Raw genomic sequence first — 21,776 nt, 5'->3', positions numbered from 1 at the left:
TATAATTTTTAGGTCATTTTTGTTACATCCATTCCACTTTTTTATTATTATTATTATTATTATTATTATTATTATTATTATTATTATTAAATAGCTCAAAGATATTATTTATATATTAAAATTAATTATTAATATATTTATATATAAATATTTATATAATGTAATTTATTTTTAATATATATTTATATTTTAATATATATTTTATATTATTAACTAATTTTAGTGTACACGTAATATAATTATAAATCGTTTCTAGTTCTAAAAAAAAGGAGAAGAAGAAGAAAGAAACAGATTATAAGTCTTAAAGACGATTTTTATAGCAACTTTGTGATGATCATGCGTTTTGGAATTCATGTTAGCGGTTAACCAGATTTAGTTCCACACTCAACCAGTGAGAGAAATGAGAATTCTAAGATCTTATGTAATCTCTCATTTTATTTTTTATTTTATTATTATTTTTTTTTGAAAAATTAAAGAAGTTATTTCCAGATCAAAAGTTGATTTTTTAAGTCATAGCTGTGACCCACTTTTGGTCCAAGTTCATCCTAAACTAGGTTTGATGTCATGTAAGTAGTGATTTTTGTGATGATAATTATTGATACCTAAAATTAACATTGTGATGCCCACAAATGTGTGTATACGATTGAACGGAGAGATCAATATTATAAAAAGGGTTTTGAAATTGAAGAACCCATGCTTTTTGCTAGCTTTGCCAATAAAATTGTTACAGAACTATTTACTTTTGTCTTATTATATACTAAGTTAATAATACACAATCTTTTTTAATTAGATAACGGATATATAACAGATTCATATTTTATATATTTTAAAAAAATTTATGTATACACAAAAAATTAATAATTAAATTAATTATTATATATTTATATATAAATATATATAATGTTTAATTCATTTTTAATCTATATACTTAATATGCATGATGTATATTTTATATTCAATTTATCATATATGAAGCAAAATGAATGCAAGCACATTCATAACATTTGTGATAAAAGTAACTTACAAACACTAGAAAACAAAGATTATATATTTGTAGGTATTTAGATATATTTTTTAATAAAATAGTTAATTACTAAAAAAAATAAAAAATTATTCGTATATATATAATTATGCTAGATGTATTATGTATATTAAAATTGATTATTAAAATTAATTATTATATTTGTATAAATATATATTAAAATATAAAATACACAAATATATGACAACTATGAATTTAGTGATTAATTTTAATACACTCATAATATTATATATATATAATATGTGTATGTACGGATAATTAAAAGGTTATTCATTTTTAATATCTACATAGTATTTTTTTGTTTATTTTTTAAATGAGAGATATTTGTGAGTGAAAGTATGTTACTATTATTATAGAGGCTTTGCTTTTTGGTTATATAAAAGGAAGACGAACGTAACCATCATGATCATGAAGATGGTCACACAAACTATGCGTTTGTAACAAACCATATAGCTAGCTAGCATTATTAATCTCTGGTTTCCATAACCTTGTCTCGCTCAAAGTAAAGGATGAGTTGTGTAATGATGAGTAAGGCAAAGCCATACCTATTAATGATAGGCTTGCAATTTGGTATGGCCGGAAATTACATCTTCGGCAAAGACATTCTTAATCATGGAATGAACCGTTTTGTGTTCATTGTGTATCGTAATGCCATGGCTGCTGCTGCACTTTCCCCTTTGGCCTTCATTTTTGAAAGGTCTCATTGCATATCATCATATATGCATGTGTCCCTCACTAAGCTTCTATATTATACTTTATTCGTTCCTTTAACATTAGTATCTAACTAGTCTTTTTTATTAAAAAAAGAAGTAAGTTCAATTCCACCATGTATCTTTATAATCCATCATGGCCACCTGTACTACAATAGTTTTTAAATTTTTAATTACACTAATTATATTTCTGAGATCTATAAAAATATACGTATATCATATTAATTCTTTAATTTTTTCATTAAGTAACTCATCACACTAATGAAGAACTTGATGTATTTTACTAATCTCAGGAATATAATTGGTGCAATTAAAATTATAAAGATGATTCTAATACTCACAACTGATTTTAAGAGATACTTTAGAATTTAATTAAGTCAATCTCACGTTGACTTTCTTATAACTTTTTTTTTCTTTTTTATTGTTTTTGTAGGAAAAGCAGGCCCAAGATGACACTTGCAATCTTTCTTCGGATTATGGTCCTTGGATTTCTTGAGTAATAAATCGAAAACCTTACTCATATAAACACTCAGATATCACATATATACATATGCATGCATGCATAATAATTATAGGAATACTAGCACATATATTATATTCCTTAATAAGTCTATGCCTATTTGAGGAATAATAACTTAATAACAGTTAAGGCAGTTAGATTTCTCTTTCTCTTTCTCTGCATTCTCTGTTTCTTTTCAATAGATTTTACATGGTAACCTACCTTGTTAATTTTGAACAGGCCAGTTTTCAATCAAAGCTTCAATTACTTAGGAATGAAATATACTTCGGCTTCATTCACTTCTGCAATTATGAATGCCGTCCCATCCATTACCTTTCTTCTTGCACTTCTTACTCGGTAAATTTATTTTTAAACATCACATTTCAATTTTGGAAAAGAAAAAGTACAAGAACCAACTAGGTCGCCAACTCTCTCCTAACTCAATTTAAAAAAAAAGTAAAAAAAAAACCGCTAAAAGTGTTATATTCTGTTCGTGTTCACACATATTTAGAGTACTTTGTATAATCAATGATCAATTAGAGTTTGCGTGGTTATTATTTTTACTGTGTATTATTAATAGGATTAAAGTGAAATTAGGTTAATTTTTCGGGTGAATTTTTTTTATTTTTTATGTTGGGCCGAATTTGTACCTAGTTGGTTACACCCTTAATTGATTCTTTAGAGTAACTTCAATGGCCAAAATATGAGGCCACAAAAATAGAAGCCAACCATTGAAGAAGAAAAAAAATGGGTTACAGCGTGATTTTTAAAAGAAGAGAGTCCCTCTAAACAGGGACTTTCATAATATGAGGCCCTATTTTTTGACAAAAGTATAGGCCAACCATTGAAGAAGAAAAAAAAGGAATTCCAGCGTGATTTTTAAGAGAAGAGAGTCCCTCTGAACAGGACTTTCATCATTCAATAATAACTTGTCAGGTGGCAAGTTATTATAAAAATAAATAATTATATAAATTCATAATTACATTAAATAATTAAATTTTATTTAATTTATTAATAATTATAATAATTAATTATATTAAATAATTATATATTTATTCAATTAATAATTTATAGTAATTACCTCAGTTAAGAGAGGAAGATTTCGGAATATGCGGTAGCATCGACCGATGAAAGAAGACTTAACCAAACACATATGACAATTTTACGATACTTGGCATTAACTATCTAGTTCCACTATATTTTTTTTATATTGCGTATTTTACAAATTAGTTTAATCTCGAATTATATATAGTGTACTATTGTTATATATGAAGTTATTAATTTTTTTTAATATTAATATTTTTAATAGTAAATTATTTTTAAATTTATAAATTTTAATAATATTATTACAAAAAATAGTAACTATATTAATTTTAATTAATTAATTAAGTGGGATCACAATGAAACTAAAGTTAATTCTTCTTAATGGAGAAGAAAAAAATACTGAGTTTCTATTTACTGTTTATTACATAAAAACTGATGTGGAGTTACTTTTTATGATAAGTAGGGCATAAATAGAAATTGAAATGAGTTCCTACTGGAGATGGTCTTCGTGGAGTTAGAAAAAAAAAATACTGAAATCAACTTTTAGTTAGCTAGCATTAACTAATTTTTTTAGGTAAATATTAACCAACTTTTTAAAATGATTTTATTTGTATTAAATTTTAGATTCTAAAACATAAATCTTTAACTCTAAATCTTAAATAATAAACCTAATCTTTAACTCTACTTTTTGTTACCAGAAAGTAAGAGTTACATTCAAAATAATTATCTAATTAGCTTTGTATTTGGGACAGGATGGAGCATGTAAAATTAAAAGAGGTTAGAAGTCAAGCCAAAGTGATTGGAACCTTAGTAACATTTGGAGGTGCTGTGTTAATGGGAATTTACAAAGGTCCTGGATTCAACCTTTTTCATTCTAGAACACAACAACATCATGGTGGTGGTGGAGACCCTTCCTCATCACACAACCACCACCAAATCGCCGGAGCTCTTTACATTTTCATGGGTTGTGTCGCCTTATCTTCTTTCTACATATTACAGGTCAATTTCTTAATTAATAATAAAAAAAGTATAGGTAACCAACAATATTTTTGAATAATGTGTAAACAATATGAATTAATAAGGTTAAAAGAATAAATTAATCTTAAATTTAATTAGTAGCATTAAATTAGGATGTAGTGTATTTTTATTAAAAGAAAATGATTCTGATATATGATAAGTAGCTACTCGCAGTCGATCACCCTGAAGAAGTACCCGGCGGAGCTCTCATTGGCGACCTTAATATGTTTGGCGGGAACAGGGCAAGCTACGGTGGTTGCACTTGTAGCTGAGCATCACTCTCAAGCTTGGGCTCTTGGTTGGGACTACAGGCTCTATGCTCCTCTTTATACGGTTTGTAAACATTAACTTATATTTGTGTCAATCAATATACATTAATTACAATTCAGTTTGAGTTAATCGAGTAGTCAGCTTCCTCATCCGATCACACAAGTGTTAAAGAATCGAATTTCGTCTTATATATGTAGTAATTTATTGAGCAGGAATGAAAATGAATCTTTTTCTTAGAATTTTTCTTATTAGTATTGTGTTAATTTGTGATATGATGTTATTAGGGATTGGTTAGCTCAGCAATTGCATACTATGTTCAAGGAATGGTTATGAAAATGAGAGGCCCTGTATTTACAACAGCTTTCAATCCTCTTTGTATGATTATTGTTGCTGCTTTGGGTTCCCTCTTTTTAGGAGAAAGACTTTATCTTGGAAGGTACATTACTATATGTTACTATATCTAATTTATTTAGTTTTTCTTGGTCTACACTACTATATACTCTGTTTTCATTTTATATTTTTTATTATTACAGTATTATTGGAAGCATCATTATTACAATGGGCCTTTACTTGGTTGTGTGGGGCAAAGCCAAGGACCATAGAGAGGAAACAATAAATTTAAAATCACTTCCAATTACAGTAACCAATGATTCAAAAATTGATATTATTGGAAACGAGCACAAATTAGACGAGTCCAACATAAAATAATAATGTAGGAAAATACATTATGACGATTATAGCGAGTGAATCATGGGGAAATTTGCGTGTGTAATCAAATCTCAATGTGAAAAGAATGTGTATGTGTGTGTGAGCATGCATTGATGCATATATATATCCATGTATGTCTTCCTTGTAATTTTGTACACTATGTATGATGTATAAAAAGTGCCTTCTTATAATTTTGACTAGAATCTTGTGCACATGGTTAGGGGTGTTCATGGATCGGATGGTATCCGCAGATTCGCGGTAAATATCTGCGATTCAAAAATTGCGTATACGATCCGATCCGCAAATTAATCGGATCAGATTGCGGATATCTGCTCGTATCGGATCCGCACAATAATAATTAAAAATAAATAAATATATATGTTTGGTATTATATTTACTTGTTTGTATGTTTTAGTTAGTAATTATTATTCATATATTGTATTATTTTATTTTTGTCATTTAGAAAGAGGCTAATTTTTTTTATATTGGTTAAATATATGTGTAATACATTGTTATTAGAAAATTAGGTGTTTTTTTATATGGTGTTTTATTCAAATCGGACGGTCCGATTTGTTTGATAAAAAAAAATAAACTACAAATCGAAGGGTCTGATTTGCTTGAAGAAGAAAATAAACACCAAATCGGAGGGTCCGATATGTATTTTTTATTTTTTTTAATTTGTTAAAATGAAAATCGGACGGTCCGATTTCAACATTAAAATTTTTTTATTTTCGAAATTACAAATCGGACCGTCCGATTAGTTTTGTTTTTTTTTTTTCCTTTTTAAATCAAAACGGACCATCCGATTAGAATTTTTAACTTTTTTTATTTTTTTTTCAAACTCAAAACGGAGGGTCCGTTTTCTGCTAACACCATATATATATATATAAAACATCTCTCTTTTCCACATTGTTGTATTGCTACATTCTCTTTTCCATATAAAAAATCAAAAGCGTTAGAAAGAGTTTGATTAAAAATATTTTAGGAATAAATAAGTTGAAAAGTATAAAAGAAATATTTTTATTGAATTTTTTTATATAAAAATATGATTAAAAAGAGAAGGTTTAATTATGCGGATCTATCCGATATCCGATATCCGATCCGCATATTTGCGGATCGGATCGGATCGGATCTGGCACTAAAAAGCGCAGATATCATATCCGATCCGATCCGCGGACACCCCTACACATGGAAATCTTTTTTAGTGTGAGGGTTGTTAACAAAAGAAAAATAAAGAAAGTTTACCCTTTTTTTCTCACGTCAAAAATTGATCTCAGTAATAGCTATTTCCGATCTTCTTGAATACCAATTTGTGGTTGAAAGTGGAAATTTTTTTTTTTTTTTGCCCAACTTCAATCTGTACTATGTTACATGGAATAACTAGATTAAATAAAAAAAAGTGTGAGCTAAAAGCAGTGAAAAGATGTGACAGTGGCATTAATTGCTATTATAACGTTTACACTTTTGTTTATGCATATAAAAAGGAAGGAAATACAAGAAAACGAAACCTCTTCAAACAATCACTGATCACTGAGCATAATTATTGTTATGAGTTCTGAAAATGAGTGCGGCAAATTAGGGCTCATTTGGAGAAAAACAAAGCCATATCTATTAATGATTGGCTTGCAATTTGGTATGGCAGGAAATTACATCTTCGGCAAAGACGTGCTTAATCATGGGATGAGTCGTTTTGTGTTCATTTTCTATCGCAATGCCATGGCTACACTTGTGCTTGCTCCCTTTGCATTAATCATTGAAAGGTGCTCTCCTTTTATTTCACATTCATTCTTTCTATAATAATAATAATAACATAACTATCTAATTCAAAATCATTAATTCTCAATTTTCACATTGCATTTCCTAATTAAATAATTCTACTTTCTTTCTTTCTTTCTTCTTTAATTTTTTTCAGGAAACGTAGGCCCAAAATGACACTCCCAGTTTTTCTGCAAATAATGATCTTGGGACTTCTTGAGTAATGATAGATCTCAAACCTTACCTGCTATATATATATGTATGACAAGTAATATCAAGCATATATATATTTACAATGATAAGTCTGATTTTAAAGTTAAATTCATCTATTGAAAAATTAACTCAAATTAATGTGAACATAATTTATATAATAATATCACATACAGTGATACACATCCTCCAATACATCACTTTTTATTTAAGTTTAGCATGCATATATTATAAAATTATTTATTCTAACGACTTAAACGAATTAAAAAAGTTAGTTAAATTTAGTATGTCTTCTTTCAATTTTTATTTGCACCAATTTTTTTTTTTTGAGATCAATAAATATCAAGTTTTAAAATTTTTTATCATAAAAATTTTAATATGATATCATAAAATCATTAATTCCTTAAAAGATTAAGTTAATAAAAAGAGATACATAATAATTATATCAAGTATGTATATTAAAAATAAATTAAATAACATATATTTATACACATATAGGATTGATTTTGTATATATAAAACTTTTTTTAACTAATTTTTTTGCTTATGGCATTCATGCACATCATGGAGAAAGAATACTAAAGTATTAGAAACATTTTAAGTGCACTGATATTCTTCGGTGTACTAGTTATTTTAACCGTTGATTTCAATTAAATAACTGGACACCGTACTCCCAGTGCATTTGAAATGTTTCCTAAAGTATTAACCTTCTAATTTTGATAAGTGTTTAATTTGAATAGGCCAGTTCTCAACCAGAGCTTCGCATATTTGGGAATGAAGTACACTTCTGCTTCATTCACATCTGCTATTACCAATGCAGCACCCTCCATCACCTTTGTACTTGCAGTTCTTACAGGGTAAATATATAATATCTGATTTTAGTGTGCACGTAGCATTTTTGTTTTGTGTAACTGCAGATGAATTATACTAATTTAATTATATATATATGAGAAGGTTGGAGCGTGTAAAAATAAGAGATGTAAGGAGTCAAGCAAAAGTGATTGGAACGTTAGTAACATTTGGAGGAGCAGTGGCAATGGCACTTTACAAAGGTCCTGGATTCAACATTTTTCATTCTGCAGCAGCAACAACGCAGAACAATGGAGATGCAGGACTCGCTTCACACAAACACCAAACTGTTGGAGCTCTTTACATTCTCATCGGTTGTGTGGCGTTGTCTTCTTTCTACATATTGCAGAGCATAACGGTAGCAAAGTACAGAGCAGAGTTATCATTGGCCACATGGATATGCATGGCAGGAACACTGCAAACTACAATAGTCGCACTTGTAGCAGAGCGTCACTCTGGTTCTAAGCCTTGGGCCATTGGTTGGGACATGAGGCTCTTTGCTCCTCTTTACACGGTTTCTTCACTTTTCAACTTCATCATTTATCAATAACTAATAAATTGATTGACTCTGTTATGTTGTGGATACAATAATCTCATCTTGTACGTGTACGAATATATGTATTATTTAATTTATTTTTAATGTGTATTTTTATTCCACCATATATAGGAATCACTGATGCTAATGTTGTTTGTTTATTTAGGGAGTGGTTAGTTCAGGAATTGCATACTACATACAAGGATTGGTTATGAAAATGAGAGGTCCAGTGTTCACAACAGCTTTCAATCCTCTTTGCATGGTGATTGTTGCTGCTTTGGGTTCCTTCTTCTTACGAGAACGAGTCTATCTTGGAAGGTAGTTATATATACATCTATCACAACTACTCTAATAAAAATGTTAAAAAGTATAACTTATTTATTTTGCCACACTTTAAACAAAGATAATACTTTTATAGCATGTGAAAATCAAATTCTAAAATTTATCATCAAATCGACAATTATAAAATCTTCATTGGATTGCTTGACGAAATGAAATTGTATGTGTGGATTACAGTATTATTGGAAGCATCATCATCACATTAGGACTTTACTCAGTTGTGTGGGGCAAAGCTAAGGATCACAAACACGAAGAAGCTGATGAGGACACAAATAAGTCATTGCCAATAACAACTACGGCTGCTGCAAATGATGATTCTTCAACGACTAACAAACCATCAAGTTAGCACAAATTAGACGCGTCATAATCGTCTATTGTTCTTGATTCCATGCCGATCAGCTACAATGTGATACGTACTCTAGAGTAGAAGTAGTTAGTAGTTGATCTCGAACCAGCTTTTGCGATCTGAGCTTGCAGCTCTGTGAATTGATGAACATCCATGGATCCATGCTGTGAATCAAGAATTCGCTTCAATCGAAGGAAGAAAGTGAAGAGCAGAGAGAATGTGAAAGGTTGAGATTGATAAAATGTAGCAAATTACAGTTAGTTAGTTACCAAAATGTTATATAGAAGAATTTCACCTGTGCACTGGCACACTGGTGTATATTAAATCCGTTAAAATGTTAATTTAAAAATATGGATGGATGAGATTTTTTATGTAACATGTATTTATAACGAAGAGCATCATGAGGTGTGTACCAAATTTTGCGTTCCACGAGATATGATTGTATGAAGAATTGAAGATTACATCCTGCTATCCCTTGGCACAATTCCCTTGGTGGCTTGGTCGCTGGTTCCTTGGATGGCTTACCTTTAGTTTTTGTTTTTTTGTCATAACCTTTTGTTTTGGTTTGATTGCTTCTCTTATTGCACGACTAATGGACCTTTTTGATGCATAATTTTTCTTGTATTAATTTTAGGGTAATGAATGATTTTTGGGTGCATCATTTTTGTATGATTTTTTACCATCATTATTTTATGGGATTACAAACTGTGGAACTAAATTATTAAATTTGACATCCTTTTTTATTAGTTTTTGGTTCATGCTTTGGGCTGAGAAACTTGACCCGCAGACAATAAATGAAACTAAGCTTTACATATCTATTAACATAAAATAGTAAAGAACCTTGCTACACTCTCCTTTTTTCATAAAGTAGTATTTTGGTCTTTTGTATTTGGGATAAATCTTAATTTGGTCTCTTCTTTTATTTTCAATTTTTCCGACAACTGAAAAATTTGTTTTTCTGACTGGTTTTGCATGGATGTCTTCAACTCAATCTGGTCTTCAAGCTATACCAAAGTGTAAAAGCAAGAAAGAAAACATTATTTGCATATAACCGTGAAATAATAAATTATTTTTGATGTATTACACCAGCAACTTACATTGCTTTTGTCTTTTGAAGTTCACTTGTGTCAACTTGCATCGTAACGGAACCAACACAACACCCCTGACTCTAGTTGCGAAATTAAGTGAGCTAAGAGTTTCATCCAAGTCCTTGTCCGATGGACTGATTTGCACGAACATCAGTTTTAGCGTCACCCCCTACATGTTAGGGAAGAGCATTATCAATACATGCCTGCAGAAGTTGGGTGTTCTCATGTAAAAAACAAAATGAAAAGAAGTAGACATACTTAAAGAGTCTTAAATAAATGTGTCAATTTTGAGTTCTTGAAAATCCCAAAAGAAAATATCACTAAATATTTATTAAGAATAATGATGTTATACCTACAGGAATGTAACTACTCTTGGCTGCTAAAGCAGATATAACAATGCCAAGAGCCGAAAGAAATCGGTTGATATTTTGTGCTTCCTTAAGCCGCTCCCTTTGCACATTAGTCCTTGTAAGTCTCTCACTACCTGCCAAATCCACAAGCCAAAGCTTGCTCTTGGTACACTCACCATTTAGCAAATTTTTAGCCATTACCATTATACAAAGTATGCTGGAAAAGGAAGTAAGAAACAAGCAATCATTAAAGTATTCAAAGAAGAAATTTCATTTTGATGAAGAGAAGACATATATACTAGAGAGCTTCTTATAGAATGCAAAAGCTTGGTACCAATGAGATCTACTACTATGCTGATTAATATTATTACTTCCCACTGCTCTAGCTTTGCTTCCAGCTTGCAGTACATCCCAGGCCTCTTTAACGTTTTCAACTTTAGCTTCTACGACACCACCAAGAATGTGATGAGATCCTTTAGAGGCTTATTTTATCTCCAACCTGAACACCAATTCAGGAGAAACAGTTTTCAATGTTATGGCAGTTTATCATACTTGCAAAGCATTATTATAGAGCAGTTAATTTACCTTTTTGATGTTGATCCTGTAGCCAATAAGCCTCTGCTTTGTTCATTATAAACCTCAAGTACACTAACAGATAAAAATTACCTGTTGACGAAGCAAAGCTGAGCTCTGTTCCTGCTCTTTTACTTTTCTCTCGAGCTCCTTGATCTGAATAATGAACATAAGAATCCCGTTACATACCCGGGAAAGAGAATGCTGAGTAATCATAAGTGACAATAAATTCCAGTGTAGCATATATTCAATACAAACTAAATTCGTAGGAAAAATACCTTTTCTTCCTTTTCGGTGATTTAATTGATTAAGAAAAAAGATAAACTTTGTGAATCATTCAAATTATGTGACCTTCCACATGCAAGATGCAAGTTGCAACCCAAGACTAATATGATATGATATATAGAGCACACCATTTTTCGATTAGGCAAATCACATCTATAAAACGTGCTTATTATATTAATTAATTACTAGTGTTTTTTTAATTGCAACCATTAGTCTAGTATAATTATTCAATACAATTCCGGACGGGTATCACGAGTACTTGGATTTGGAAGCTCCAATTAGAGTGACACTGACGTACTCAAACAGCAAAGAGAGACCATTAAGCCAAGTGACTTCATATGATTCCATTCTTCTATTACTGTTATTAGGTCAGTGGTTAAAGAAATCATAAGGAGTATAAGAAGATCCAACCAAAAGGCATAGCAGATACAGTGGAGAGGCCATTGAAAATGGCAAGGTTTACTTATTCAAGTTGTCACATTTGCCATGGGATGCTACTTCACATTCTTTTATTATCAGTACAGTTTTCAGCTCAACATGCAAACTGTGGCAACATAGTGAAGTACCTTCCTTTTGTGCTTGAAACTGGGTCAGTAACATATTCTATGGCCTATGGCCTATGCTTTCTTACTTTTGTGCCATTTTGCATTCATGCATGATAATGATATTATCATATGTTTTGATAGGTACATAGAGTAGGGGAAAATGATGATGTACAGAGTTTCTACTATTTCATTGAGTCAGAGAACAATCCAAGAGAGGATGAAATAGGTTAGTGGCAATTTAGCATCATTGCTCAATATCAGAAAGTACAAATAAGAACCATTCTTTTAATCCTTAAGATAGTCTATCTTATGATGCATTGCAGGACCACTTGCATTTCAAGTTGATGAATATGATGGGGTATAGGCCATACTCATGGACTAAGGTGGAGACAATTATCTACATTTTTGTTGGTTTAAATGTATAATTATAGCTTTGATTTTATTCATTTCATCAGATCCTTTTAGATTCCTTTAGCTTTAGGGTTAATAGTTAGTTTCTTGTGTTTCTAAAGGTTATTTGTTGCAATTTTTGTGGCAGGAAAGTAGCATTATATTTGTAGATTTGCCTGTTAATACTGGCTTTTCATATGCTAGAACAGAATATGCTTCACTTGTCAGTCAATCAAGCCTATGAATTTTTTAGGAAGGTATACTCAACTTTACATTCATGAATTGGCTCCTTTGTTTGCAGTTATTTTGATCAATCCGTTAAAATGTTAATATTATGTATAAATATCTTTGTAGTGGTTAATGGATCATCCAGCATTTCTCAAAAACAAAGTTTACATTGGTGGTGATTCATACTCTGGTATTCTTATTCCTATAATTGCTCACGAAATTTTAAAAGGTATTGGATAGCAAAGATTCATACTCTGGTGTTGTAAGAGTGTCTATGCATGAGTGTTGTAAGAAATATTTTGTGTTCAAGATATCTAGAGTCCTATTATGAGGTATGCAAATCAATTTTCGTTTTATTGCCCCTATTATCTTCTTTTAATTTTTCATTAGCTTGATTTATAGCCTGAAAACCGTATCTGCAGATCACATCAGATATCAATATGGCCCACATTTTAATGGAAAATAAATTTGTTGTATTGATAACAGTGGGGATCATGACATGGTTGTTCCTTTCTTGGCAACTCAAGCATGGATAAGATCGTTAAACTACTCCATTGTCGACGATTGGAGGCCATGGTATACTAATGGCCAAGTTGCAGGGTATTCATTCCTTTAACTCTAGAAAGCTATATTATGCAGTTGATGCTTTTTCTTTTCTCTTTTACATTTATTGTTTATTTAAATCTTTTCCCACTTAAGCAGATACACAAGGACTTACTCCAATGCAATGACATTTGCAACTGTCAAGGCAAGATCTATATCTCTCTTTTTGGACACAAATGGTGATAAGATGAGTTACTTGTTTTATAATGACGGATATGGTTGCAGGGTGGAGGACACACAGCACCAGAATACAAGCTTGAAGAATGCCTTCACATGTATCAATTAATCTCTTTATCGCTTTACCAACTTAGGCACTTTTGAGAAGTCAAATCCGTACTCATTCTTTGTCCTATGATTTAAATGTTAATTATATTTTGAGTGTTTCAGGTCCAATTACATTGAGGAATTCAATGGAAGCCTGCCAAATTTGGTCTTGAGGCCACACTCATGGACAAAAGTGCAGATCATACCTATATATCTTGGCATATTCTTTTTCCATTTCACCAAATCCTTTGAAAGCTTTCCTAGTTATTTGCTACTCTATTAAACTTGAAAGTATCATGTGTAATTTAAACCTATGCTTGCAGATGAATCAATTTCTTAGAGGTGGTATCCTTGACTCTTCAGGATCATTGCCACTTGGACTGCACAATCATATAGAACTCCGTTCAAACAAAAGTTCTTATTACAAACACACATGTAATGCTTTCTTGACTTTTTCTTCTGGTTGAGTAGGTTTTGTAAGGCATATTATACTTTAATTTCATATAGGCATTTGATTTGTTATAGGTGATGCCTTGATGCTATTATGATCAATGATTGATTCAGCTTAGCTATTGATTTTTCAAAAAGAATTTGCTGGCAAATTTCTTTGTCGAGCTATTGATTTAGTTCTTGGCTATTGATTTTTTTTGTTGGATCTCAACAACAAAAGGTTCAATTTGAGTTAAACCCCAAAGTAGTCCCTGAAATTCACGAAATGTACCGATTTGATCCCTGACTTTCCAATTGCACTATTTATGTCCTCGAGATTGGAAAAAATGCACCTATTTAGTCCCTTCCCGTTTTTCCGTCCAGACTGCTTCCCGGCGGCAGTGATGTGGCAATAAATTGCCATGCTAGAGTGTCAATTGAAAGTGTTTAACCCAATGTGGTCCCTAAACCCCTTTTTAACCCTAACCGCAGAACTTTTTCTTCTTCTTCTTCTCTGTTTGTTTTCTTCCCTGTTCGTTTTCACTCACTGCATGGGTACAAAAATCATTTGGTTCGACCTTGTTTCTCTTCTGGTTCATCACCAATCTTTGGTTACCTACCAAAAACAAATTTCAATTTTCAAGTCCTCGTGAATTATGAGCCATCTGGGTATTCTTACTTCCCTGAAAAAGCTTAGGTAATCTTTTTTCTTCTTTTTTGTTGTTTCAATCTCAAATTCTTCAATGGCACAAGTTGTTGAGGAAAGAGAAAATAGCAGAACTCGCATGAGTGATTTCCCAAGAGATCTGCTAAAAAGGTTCATGTCCGTGAACCATCATCACCATATGAGCTACAACAACAACAACATCACCATGATGATGGAGATGCAGAACAAGAGATTGAGCTGAGCCTTGGTCTTTCAATGAATGGTCGTTTTGATGTGGACCCAACAGCGAAGAAGATCAAGAGAACAACATCAATACCCAAATTCTCATTCTCAAAGCCCCCTCATCAGAGATGAAGATAATAACAACAGCAATAATAATAATTAAGATATTGGGGGTTACTCTAATAACATACCAATGCCTTGCACAACAAATCTGATAAGAACATGTTCCCTTCCAACGGAGACAGGAGGAGGAGTGGAGGAAGAGGAAGGAGTTGCAGACGATGAGGAGGTTGGAAACAAGAAGAAAGCACTCTGAAAATCAGCAGAGGAACATGAAGGCCATGAGAAAAAAGAGTAACCGTTCTTCTTCTTCTTTCTTTGAAGATATTGCTGCTTTTGTTGATGGAAACAATGCAATCTGGTGGAGGCTGCTTTGAATGAATTTAGTAGTTTGAAAAGAACGGCGTCATTGAGTACTAGCGTGGTAATCCATTGTCACATATCACTGCCGTCGGGGAGCAGTTTGGACGGAAAAACGGAAAGGGACCAAATAGGTGCATTTTTTCCAATCTCGAGGACATAAATAGTGCAATTGGAAAGTCAGGGATCAAATCAGTGCATTTCGTAAATCTCAGGGACTACTTTGGGATTTAACTTGTTCAATTTTGACATTGACGTACATGGCCAAACAAATTTTCCATCATTTGCAACTCATCGTGATGTTCATCCACCACCACCATCTATTCATTTGTTTCAAGGTGTTCTTTCCAAGGACACTATGCTAACTTACAACCAAGTCATGAAAGTAAGTTGCAAGAAATTTCAGAAGGTCAATATTCTTAACTCTTTGGTTCCGTTTAGTAACTGTATCAATCTTTTTTAGGAATAAAGCAAATAATTAAACAAATGATCCTCGCATAAGATAAAATTTGTACATTTTCTATCTATCCAAAGGTTTAGAATAATAAGGACAATTTTTCTTAATTATAGTTTGCATATCTAACTATACATTTGATTTCGAAACTTTATAGGATACTACCGAGGACTCAAACCATCGTTCAGGATCAAATGCATCAGACAATAAGCCTTTCTATAACTTCTTAGAAGTTAAGGATCCAGAAGTGGGGCAAGGATACACCTGGATCACATCACGTGCGACGCGAAGCAAGATGCCACGGCCTTTGATCTTAGCTTGAAGCTTTGATTCTAGCAGGAAACCATGAAGCAGTAACAATGGCTATAATGAGTATGCATTTATAATGATTTTTTGCTTGAAATCCAACAATGTTAACAAGTTAAGAAAAAGTGAATAGTTTCCTAATCTTGGTTGAGGCCAAGATAACTCAGAATTAAAGATAGAAGGGACTTGTTACATTAGAGACCATGCCTTTGGATTCAAGAAAACTGGAAATCAAAGATAAGAAGAAATCTTGCATGAGGATTTCATTTGACCTATCGTAATTTCGATAGTTATGGTTTTATTTTATTTGAGACTTTTAATTTGGTTACATTACATGTGTAATTCTATAATTGCTCTATAGTCTTAGTAATGAAATTTTAAATTTGATGACACTCCAAGTTTTGGTTCCTACAAGGGATTTTGTAACACGAAAATGCATAACTTTTATTTAAGAATCAAGAAGAATCTTATTTGGGACGAAATTATTTTAGAAATTTTGTTTACTCTTCAAAATTTTTACTAAATTTGTTATTTCCTCAAAACAGGGGGTTTAAGTACTGCTTTATCATTTTCTTTCCTTTGCCGTTCTTCACATTTCACAAAGAATAATTAAACTTGGAATGAAATTAAATATGCCTTGTATTTGGTGTAATGTTCTCAAAATATATAATTCCAATATGAAATGAAACTAAATGTTTTGGATATACGTGTAATACATATGTGCAAAATGATCGAAATACAATCAGACTATAATGTTGAAAAATATAAAATAATGTATGGTGAAGAGAGAAACTTCATCTAATTATCTCTATATATCACTTTAAATGGCACTTTCTAAAAAATGAGCAGGAACGAATCTTCCTCGTTATTCTTGAATACAATTTACAAAATCTATAAGCGATAATGGTTAAAATCGCAACCTGGCTAATTAGGACGGGGGAGCTTGACGGATTAACAATAAACCTTAAAATGACATTCAAAGAGATTTTTACCTTTACTTAGGGGTGGGCACGGGTCACTTTGGTTCGGGTTTATAGTAAAATTAGAACCGAACCGATCAAAATGTAATTGATTTGGTTTGGTTCGAATAAATGTTTTTTTGTATATGTATCCGAACCAAATCAAGCCGATTAAGAACGGATTGGTTTGGTTTGGGTAATTGGATACCCGATGACTTTGAAATTCATAAAAAAAAAAAATTCAACAAGTACAATAAACATGTAACATCAATAGAAATAATCCAAACATGTTAAATATCAAATACATTAAAAACTAAACTCATTAAAATCTAAACATACTAATAGTGAATAATTTTTGTCTAATGAAAATGTCATATATATTTTTTATTTTTTTATTTAATTAATATATGATCGGGTTCGCGAGTTAGTTCGGGTTCCGCATCCCCAAAACCGATACCTGAACCAATCACTAACAAAGATCATCAGTTTAGTTCGGGTTAGACCCACTTACCCGTTGGTTCCATTTCCAAAACCAATTTAATTGGTTTGGTTCGAGTTCGAACGGGTAATTGAGTACCCGCTACCCGTACTCACCTCTACCTTTACTCACTAGTTAACCTGTCCTACTTGAACCAGAGACTTGATAAAAAAATTACTACTTACATAAAACTATAGAAGCTCTACTTTTCCAATCATTTATTCAAAACAGAAAAAACCTTTCATGATAACTGCAACATTGAAATTTTGTATTGTAGAACTAACAATACCAATAATCGAAAAGGATGGGAGTTTATCATAAAATTTATCATAATGTTTTAATTAAAAGCCTTGTACCACTTGAAAATTTTATCATAACATTTTAAAATCATAGAACAAAAGAAAGATATTTAGAAGCAAACCTCTTATAAGTTTTTTTTTTTTTCATGAGTTCAAAACATCAAGCCATGAACCCAAAATAAGTAAAAGCAATCTCTAGTAATTAGTACAGAACAATAAAATGGCCTTCTAAAGAATCGTTTTCATCTTAGTTCGCCAACCATACAAGAAACTGAAGAAACCGAGACATCACTTCTTGTTTCAGAGTCAATACAGATTATGACACCACTCTCTTCTATTAATTAATTAATCAATCCAGCAAGCTAGGCTAGTCCACCAACAACTAAAAAACCAGCACCAATTTGTGTTCCTTCCACCAACAATCCGAATTGCAACCACAGGGTCAATTGCTCTTCTAAGCACATAAATACTTATTAAAATATGACAAAAGGTAAGCATCCATGAACCCAAAAAGTTCACTATATTACAGATTTTTGGCAAAAGAGAGGAGATGGTGAGCAGCTCTGACAAAAGAGAGGAAGCAGAAGAGCCCGGCGTCGCCGTCTTTATCAAATCCAACAGAAACAGTGATGATTGGAGCTCGAAAAAAAAAAGTTTAGGGTTAGAGGGCTTCTTTTTCTTCTTCTCCTTTAGCAGAGAGAAGAAAGAGGAGGGAAGAGACAAAGAACACGAACCTAGATGAACTTCTTTTTTTATCTTTTTCATATGTTTTTGTTTTGTTTTTATAAATTATTTAAAATTTAAAAATATAAATTAAAGTTAATTGAATTTTAAATTTTAATTAATTTAAAGATAGCTCATGTCCAATATAAAAAGAAGGGTATTTAAATTTTTTTGTATAATTATATAAATTTTTTTTTATTTTTTTTAAATTATAAGGATGTTTTAATAAAAATAATGATATGGTATATATTTTTTTAAAAAAATTTAAATGATGACATAATTTATTTATATTTTTATCGTATCGATACGTATAAATTTATTATCATACCTAAACAAACACCTTATTTTTTTGGATGGGGGTGGAGAGAATAAATCAAAATTTCCTATTAAATATTCAATTTATAAATAATATATACTAATCTTCCACTAAAGTTTGAATCATAGTTATAAAAATCGAACCGGACCGGTTGATTTGCCAAAAAAAATCGGTGAACGGATTCTAATTTGGTTGGATTTATTCTTTGGATTGTTTAAGAAAAATCGGTGTGGATCGGTAAGAACCGGATCAAACCGACAAGAACTGGTACAAATCGGTCTAATCGAATCGATCTGTTTAAAATTTTTTTAAAATGTCTCTACCAGGTCTTGAAAAAACCGGTGACCGGATCCTAATTTAGTTCGATTTATTCTTTGGACCGTTCAAAAAAATCGGTGTGGACCGGTAAGAATCGGATCAAACCGACAAGAACCGGTGCAAATCGATCTGCTTGAAAAATCTTTTAAAATGTCTCCACCAAGAACCTCTGAACAAAAGCAACCACCCCTTGCCACTTGGTCATTGCTATTCTTACCACTATGTGTGACAATTATTAATTATATAGTGTACATAAATATTTAATTTAAATTAATTTTTGTTTTTTCTCTTTTTCAAATTAATTATATTTTAATTATAATAACCACCCTAGCCCCGCAACCACGCTTCGTTGTCATCACCGAACTCTTCCCGGCTGGGTATAGGCGTCGCGTGTGGAAGCTCCATCGCGTTGGAAGCTCCGTCGCGGGTGGAAGCTCCGTCGGTAAGCACTGTTCTGCGGTATTCGAGCTATCTCTCTGTGTGGAAGCTTCGTTCTCCTCTGTTCGAGCTGGCTTTCTCTGTGTTTGCCGGTGTCGCCGTCTCCTCTGTCGTCGCCGTCTCTTCTGTCATCGCCGTCACTTCCCTTCCTCTTCGCCGCCGGTAAACACTGTGACCTGAAATTATTTTTGCTGGTTTTACTGTTGTTAATAATTGAGTTGCTGATTAGCTCGATATTGAAATAGTATAATACTGTGTAGTTTTGTTAATAATAATACTGAATTTAGTGGTTTATTGAATATCTGAGTTGTGAGTTGCTGAATGATTCTGTTCAATATTTTTTCCTGAGTTAATTTTGTCCATAATTTTTTTTTGTTGTATGTTAAAGATGGAACAATCACAAAGTGGTCAACAGCCACAAGATGATTATTGATAATTGATAACTTACACTTACATAATGCACTGAAGGTGTTTGAACTTTTGTTCATTTGAATGATACATATCTTTTGTGCACTTGATTATGCCATTGATTCTTGTTAGTGGAAAAAATCTTTTCTCCTCCTAGTAGGAAAACACAGCCTATTGCCCACCAGAATAAGAGGCCAGTTTTCCATTCTGTCGAAATCTAAGGAAGAATCAACTTGGTGGTGCCATATTTGGTTGCAAGAACAGTACATTGAAAGAATGCTAATCTAAACAATTCTTTGGTTAATCTTTTTTACAACTGTTTGATTTTTATTATATTCTTTGTAATAGATACTAATAACAATTGAGATGTGATATTTATACTCACCTTTGTATACTAATAACCTGTTATTTGTGAAAGAGGAAGAAGAAGCCCTTTTCTAGTGGAGCTTCCACTGCACCTGCCAAATTTTTTGATGCTTTCACATAATTCAATTGCAATACCGTATCTAATGCATTTATTTGTTGTGTTTCAGATATTTCTAGGAATTCTTTGCACAAGAAGCGCACCACTGGTGGAAAGAAGAAGGTTTGAGGTTTGGAGGAAGAAGAGAAGGTATGCTTTCACTCTCTTTTTCAATTCTCTGTTTTTCTTAATTTTTTTTCCGAAATGCCTTAATTTCTCTTAGTTTCAAAACCAAATCCTTCCAAATTTCAACTCTCGTCTGAATTTCAACACAAATCCTCTATAAAAATACATATTTAGTAATTTATAATTTTTTTTATTATGCTATTGTAAAAAATTGATTAGTTACTTATTACAAATTTGAATATTCTTCTATATTATATGATAAATTTAATTATTTTATTGACTAATTATTTAATTAAAAACTATAAATTTATATTTATAAATATATATAAATATATAATAGTGGATTTTTAATATACATATAATTTTTTTTTTGTTTTGCACATTCGGACGCTAACTTTGTATGTAAATATAAAACTAAGCCATTAAACAGTTTATGTAAATATGAAAACTAGAATGGGTGCTAAGTATAATTTACGTAATGTCAATGGAGAAGCTAAGTGAGTGTAACTAAACTTAAACAAGTTGTGGAGGTTTGCTAATTAGCTTGTCTAAAGCCGTCGCACGTTGGTATATACGTAAATAAAAATGCTATTTTTATATTGAAATCAACTACTGAAATCGGTTATGAATTTATGATGTATTTACATATAAATATACCTATAATTTAATCTATTTTTAATATGTATTTTATATTAATGTTTGATTTTAAGTGTTTACTTCAGTACGATAATAAATTTATATGTACCGATATATTTAAAATATAAACAAATAATAACTAATTATGTGAAATTTATTTTCCACATCAGCATTTAATTTTTTTTAATAATATATATTATATCACTTTTTTTATTATAATACCTTTTTAATTAAATAAAAATAAAAAATATTTTTTATTTAATTTTATAAAAAGACTTATATCTTTTTTTATATTGGACAAAATGTATCTCTTTAAATTAATCAAATTTTAAAATTGAGCTAACTTATATTTATAAATTTAAATAATTTTAAAATAAAAGAATATCTGATTGATCATTCATGTACAATTAATCATGTTTATACTCCTCTATAAACCGAGATAAGTCTTAATGTAGTCTCTGAAGT

The 21,776-nt window shown here is 31.2% G+C and overlaps 4 protein-coding genes and 2 pseudogenes across 4 annotated transcripts; 5 read left to right on the top strand and 1 right to left on the bottom strand.

Annotated features, from left to right (window-relative positions):
• Positions 1 to 1,444: 1,444 nt before the first annotated feature.
• On the top strand, positions 1,445 to 5,490 carry LOC107606073 (WAT1-related protein At4g08290-like). The gene is made up of 7 exons (XM_016308037.3): positions 1,445 to 1,739; positions 2,186 to 2,248; positions 2,492 to 2,608; positions 4,048 to 4,294; positions 4,487 to 4,645; positions 4,867 to 5,018; positions 5,116 to 5,490. The coding sequence occupies exons 1-7, from the start codon at positions 1,552 to 1,554 to the stop codon at positions 5,288 to 5,290; spliced, it is 1,101 nt and encodes a 366-aa protein (XP_016163523.1). The 5' UTR covers positions 1,445 to 1,551; the 3' UTR covers positions 5,291 to 5,490.
• A 1,422-nt stretch (positions 5,491 to 6,912) lies between these two features.
• LOC107607830 (WAT1-related protein At4g08290-like) lies at positions 6,913 to 9,752 on the top strand. The gene is made up of 6 exons (XM_016309731.3): positions 6,913 to 7,050; positions 7,203 to 7,265; positions 7,995 to 8,111; positions 8,209 to 8,617; positions 8,805 to 8,956; positions 9,155 to 9,752. Exons 1-6 carry the CDS (start codon positions 6,926 to 6,928, stop codon positions 9,321 to 9,323), a joined length of 1,035 nt encoding a protein of 344 aa, XP_016165217.2. The 5' UTR covers positions 6,913 to 6,925; the 3' UTR covers positions 9,324 to 9,752.
• Positions 9,753 to 10,403: 651 nt separating this feature from the next.
• On the bottom strand, positions 10,404 to 10,959 carry LOC148554289 (kinesin-like protein KIN-14R pseudogene; annotated as a pseudogene).
• A 1,109-nt stretch (positions 10,960 to 12,068) lies between these two features.
• On the top strand, positions 12,069 to 13,022 carry LOC148554288 (serine carboxypeptidase-like 9). Its single transcript, XM_088495078.1, has 5 exons — positions 12,069 to 12,212; positions 12,306 to 12,390; positions 12,488 to 12,522; positions 12,703 to 12,777; positions 12,909 to 13,022. The coding sequence occupies exons 1-5, from the start codon at positions 12,069 to 12,071 to the stop codon at positions 13,020 to 13,022; spliced, it is 453 nt and encodes a 150-aa protein (XP_088351204.1).
• A 250-nt stretch (positions 13,023 to 13,272) lies between these two features.
• Positions 13,273 to 16,023, top strand: LOC107607829 (putative serine carboxypeptidase-like 52). The gene is made up of 5 exons (XM_021107974.2): positions 13,273 to 13,382; positions 13,485 to 13,530; positions 13,611 to 13,660; positions 13,773 to 14,084; positions 15,999 to 16,023. The coding sequence occupies exons 1-4, from the start codon at positions 13,282 to 13,284 to the stop codon at positions 13,930 to 13,932; spliced, it is 357 nt and encodes a 118-aa protein (XP_020963633.2). The 5' UTR covers positions 13,273 to 13,281; the 3' UTR covers positions 13,933 to 14,084; positions 15,999 to 16,023.
• On the top strand, positions 14,822 to 19,844 carry LOC148554287 (uncharacterized; annotated as a pseudogene).
• Positions 19,845 to 21,776: the final 1,932 nt, after the last annotated feature.

This window comes from Arachis ipaensis, chromosome B7 (assembly GCF_059453495.1).
Source record: "Arachis ipaensis isolate K30076 ecotype BB chromosome B7, ASM5945349v1, whole genome shotgun sequence".
Classification (NCBI taxonomy): domain Eukaryota; kingdom Viridiplantae; phylum Streptophyta; class Magnoliopsida; order Fabales; family Fabaceae; genus Arachis; species Arachis ipaensis.
This window is presented reverse-complemented; position numbering and strand designations above follow the sequence as displayed.

Bases quoted from the DNA above. Each gene is read 5' to 3' on its own strand.
- LOC107606073 (XM_016308037.3), top strand. From the start codon at position 1,552: ATGAGTTGTGTAATGATGAGTAAGGCAAAGCCATACCTATTAATGATA. The intron at 2,249-2,491 runs GTAATAAATCGA...AATTTTGAACAG, and splicing joins ATGGTCCTTGGATTTCTTGA to GCCAGTTTTCAATCAAAGCT. The intron at 4,646-4,866 runs GTTTGTAAACAT...TGATGTTATTAG, and splicing joins TCTATGCTCCTCTTTATACG to GGATTGGTTAGCTCAGCAAT.
- LOC107607830 (XM_016309731.3), top strand. From the start codon at position 6,926: ATGGCAGGAAATTACATCTTCGGCAAAGACGTGCTTAATCATGGGATG. The intron at 8,112-8,208 runs GTAAATATATAA...ATATATGAGAAG, and splicing joins GTACTTGCAGTTCTTACAGG to GTTGGAGCGTGTAAAAATAA. The intron at 8,618-8,804 runs GTTTCTTCACTT...TTGTTTATTTAG, and splicing joins TCTTTGCTCCTCTTTACACG to GGAGTGGTTAGTTCAGGAAT.
- LOC148554288 (XM_088495078.1), top strand. From the start codon at position 12,069: ATGGCAAGGTTTACTTATTCAAGTTGTCACATTTGCCATGGGATGCTA. The intron at 12,213-12,305 runs GTAACATATTCT...ATGTTTTGATAG, and splicing joins TTGTGCTTGAAACTGGGTCA to GTACATAGAGTAGGGGAAAA. The intron at 12,523-12,702 runs GTATAGGCCATA...TTTTTGTGGCAG, and splicing joins AAGTTGATGAATATGATGGG to GAAAGTAGCATTATATTTGT.
- LOC107607829 (XM_021107974.2), top strand. From the start codon at position 13,282: ATGGTTGTTCCTTTCTTGGCAACTCAAGCATGGATAAGATCGTTAAAC. The intron at 13,383-13,484 runs GTATTCATTCCT...CCACTTAAGCAG, and splicing joins ACTAATGGCCAAGTTGCAGG to ATACACAAGGACTTACTCCA. The intron at 13,531-13,610 runs GCAAGATCTATA...ATATGGTTGCAG, and splicing joins TGACATTTGCAACTGTCAAG to GGTGGAGGACACACAGCACC.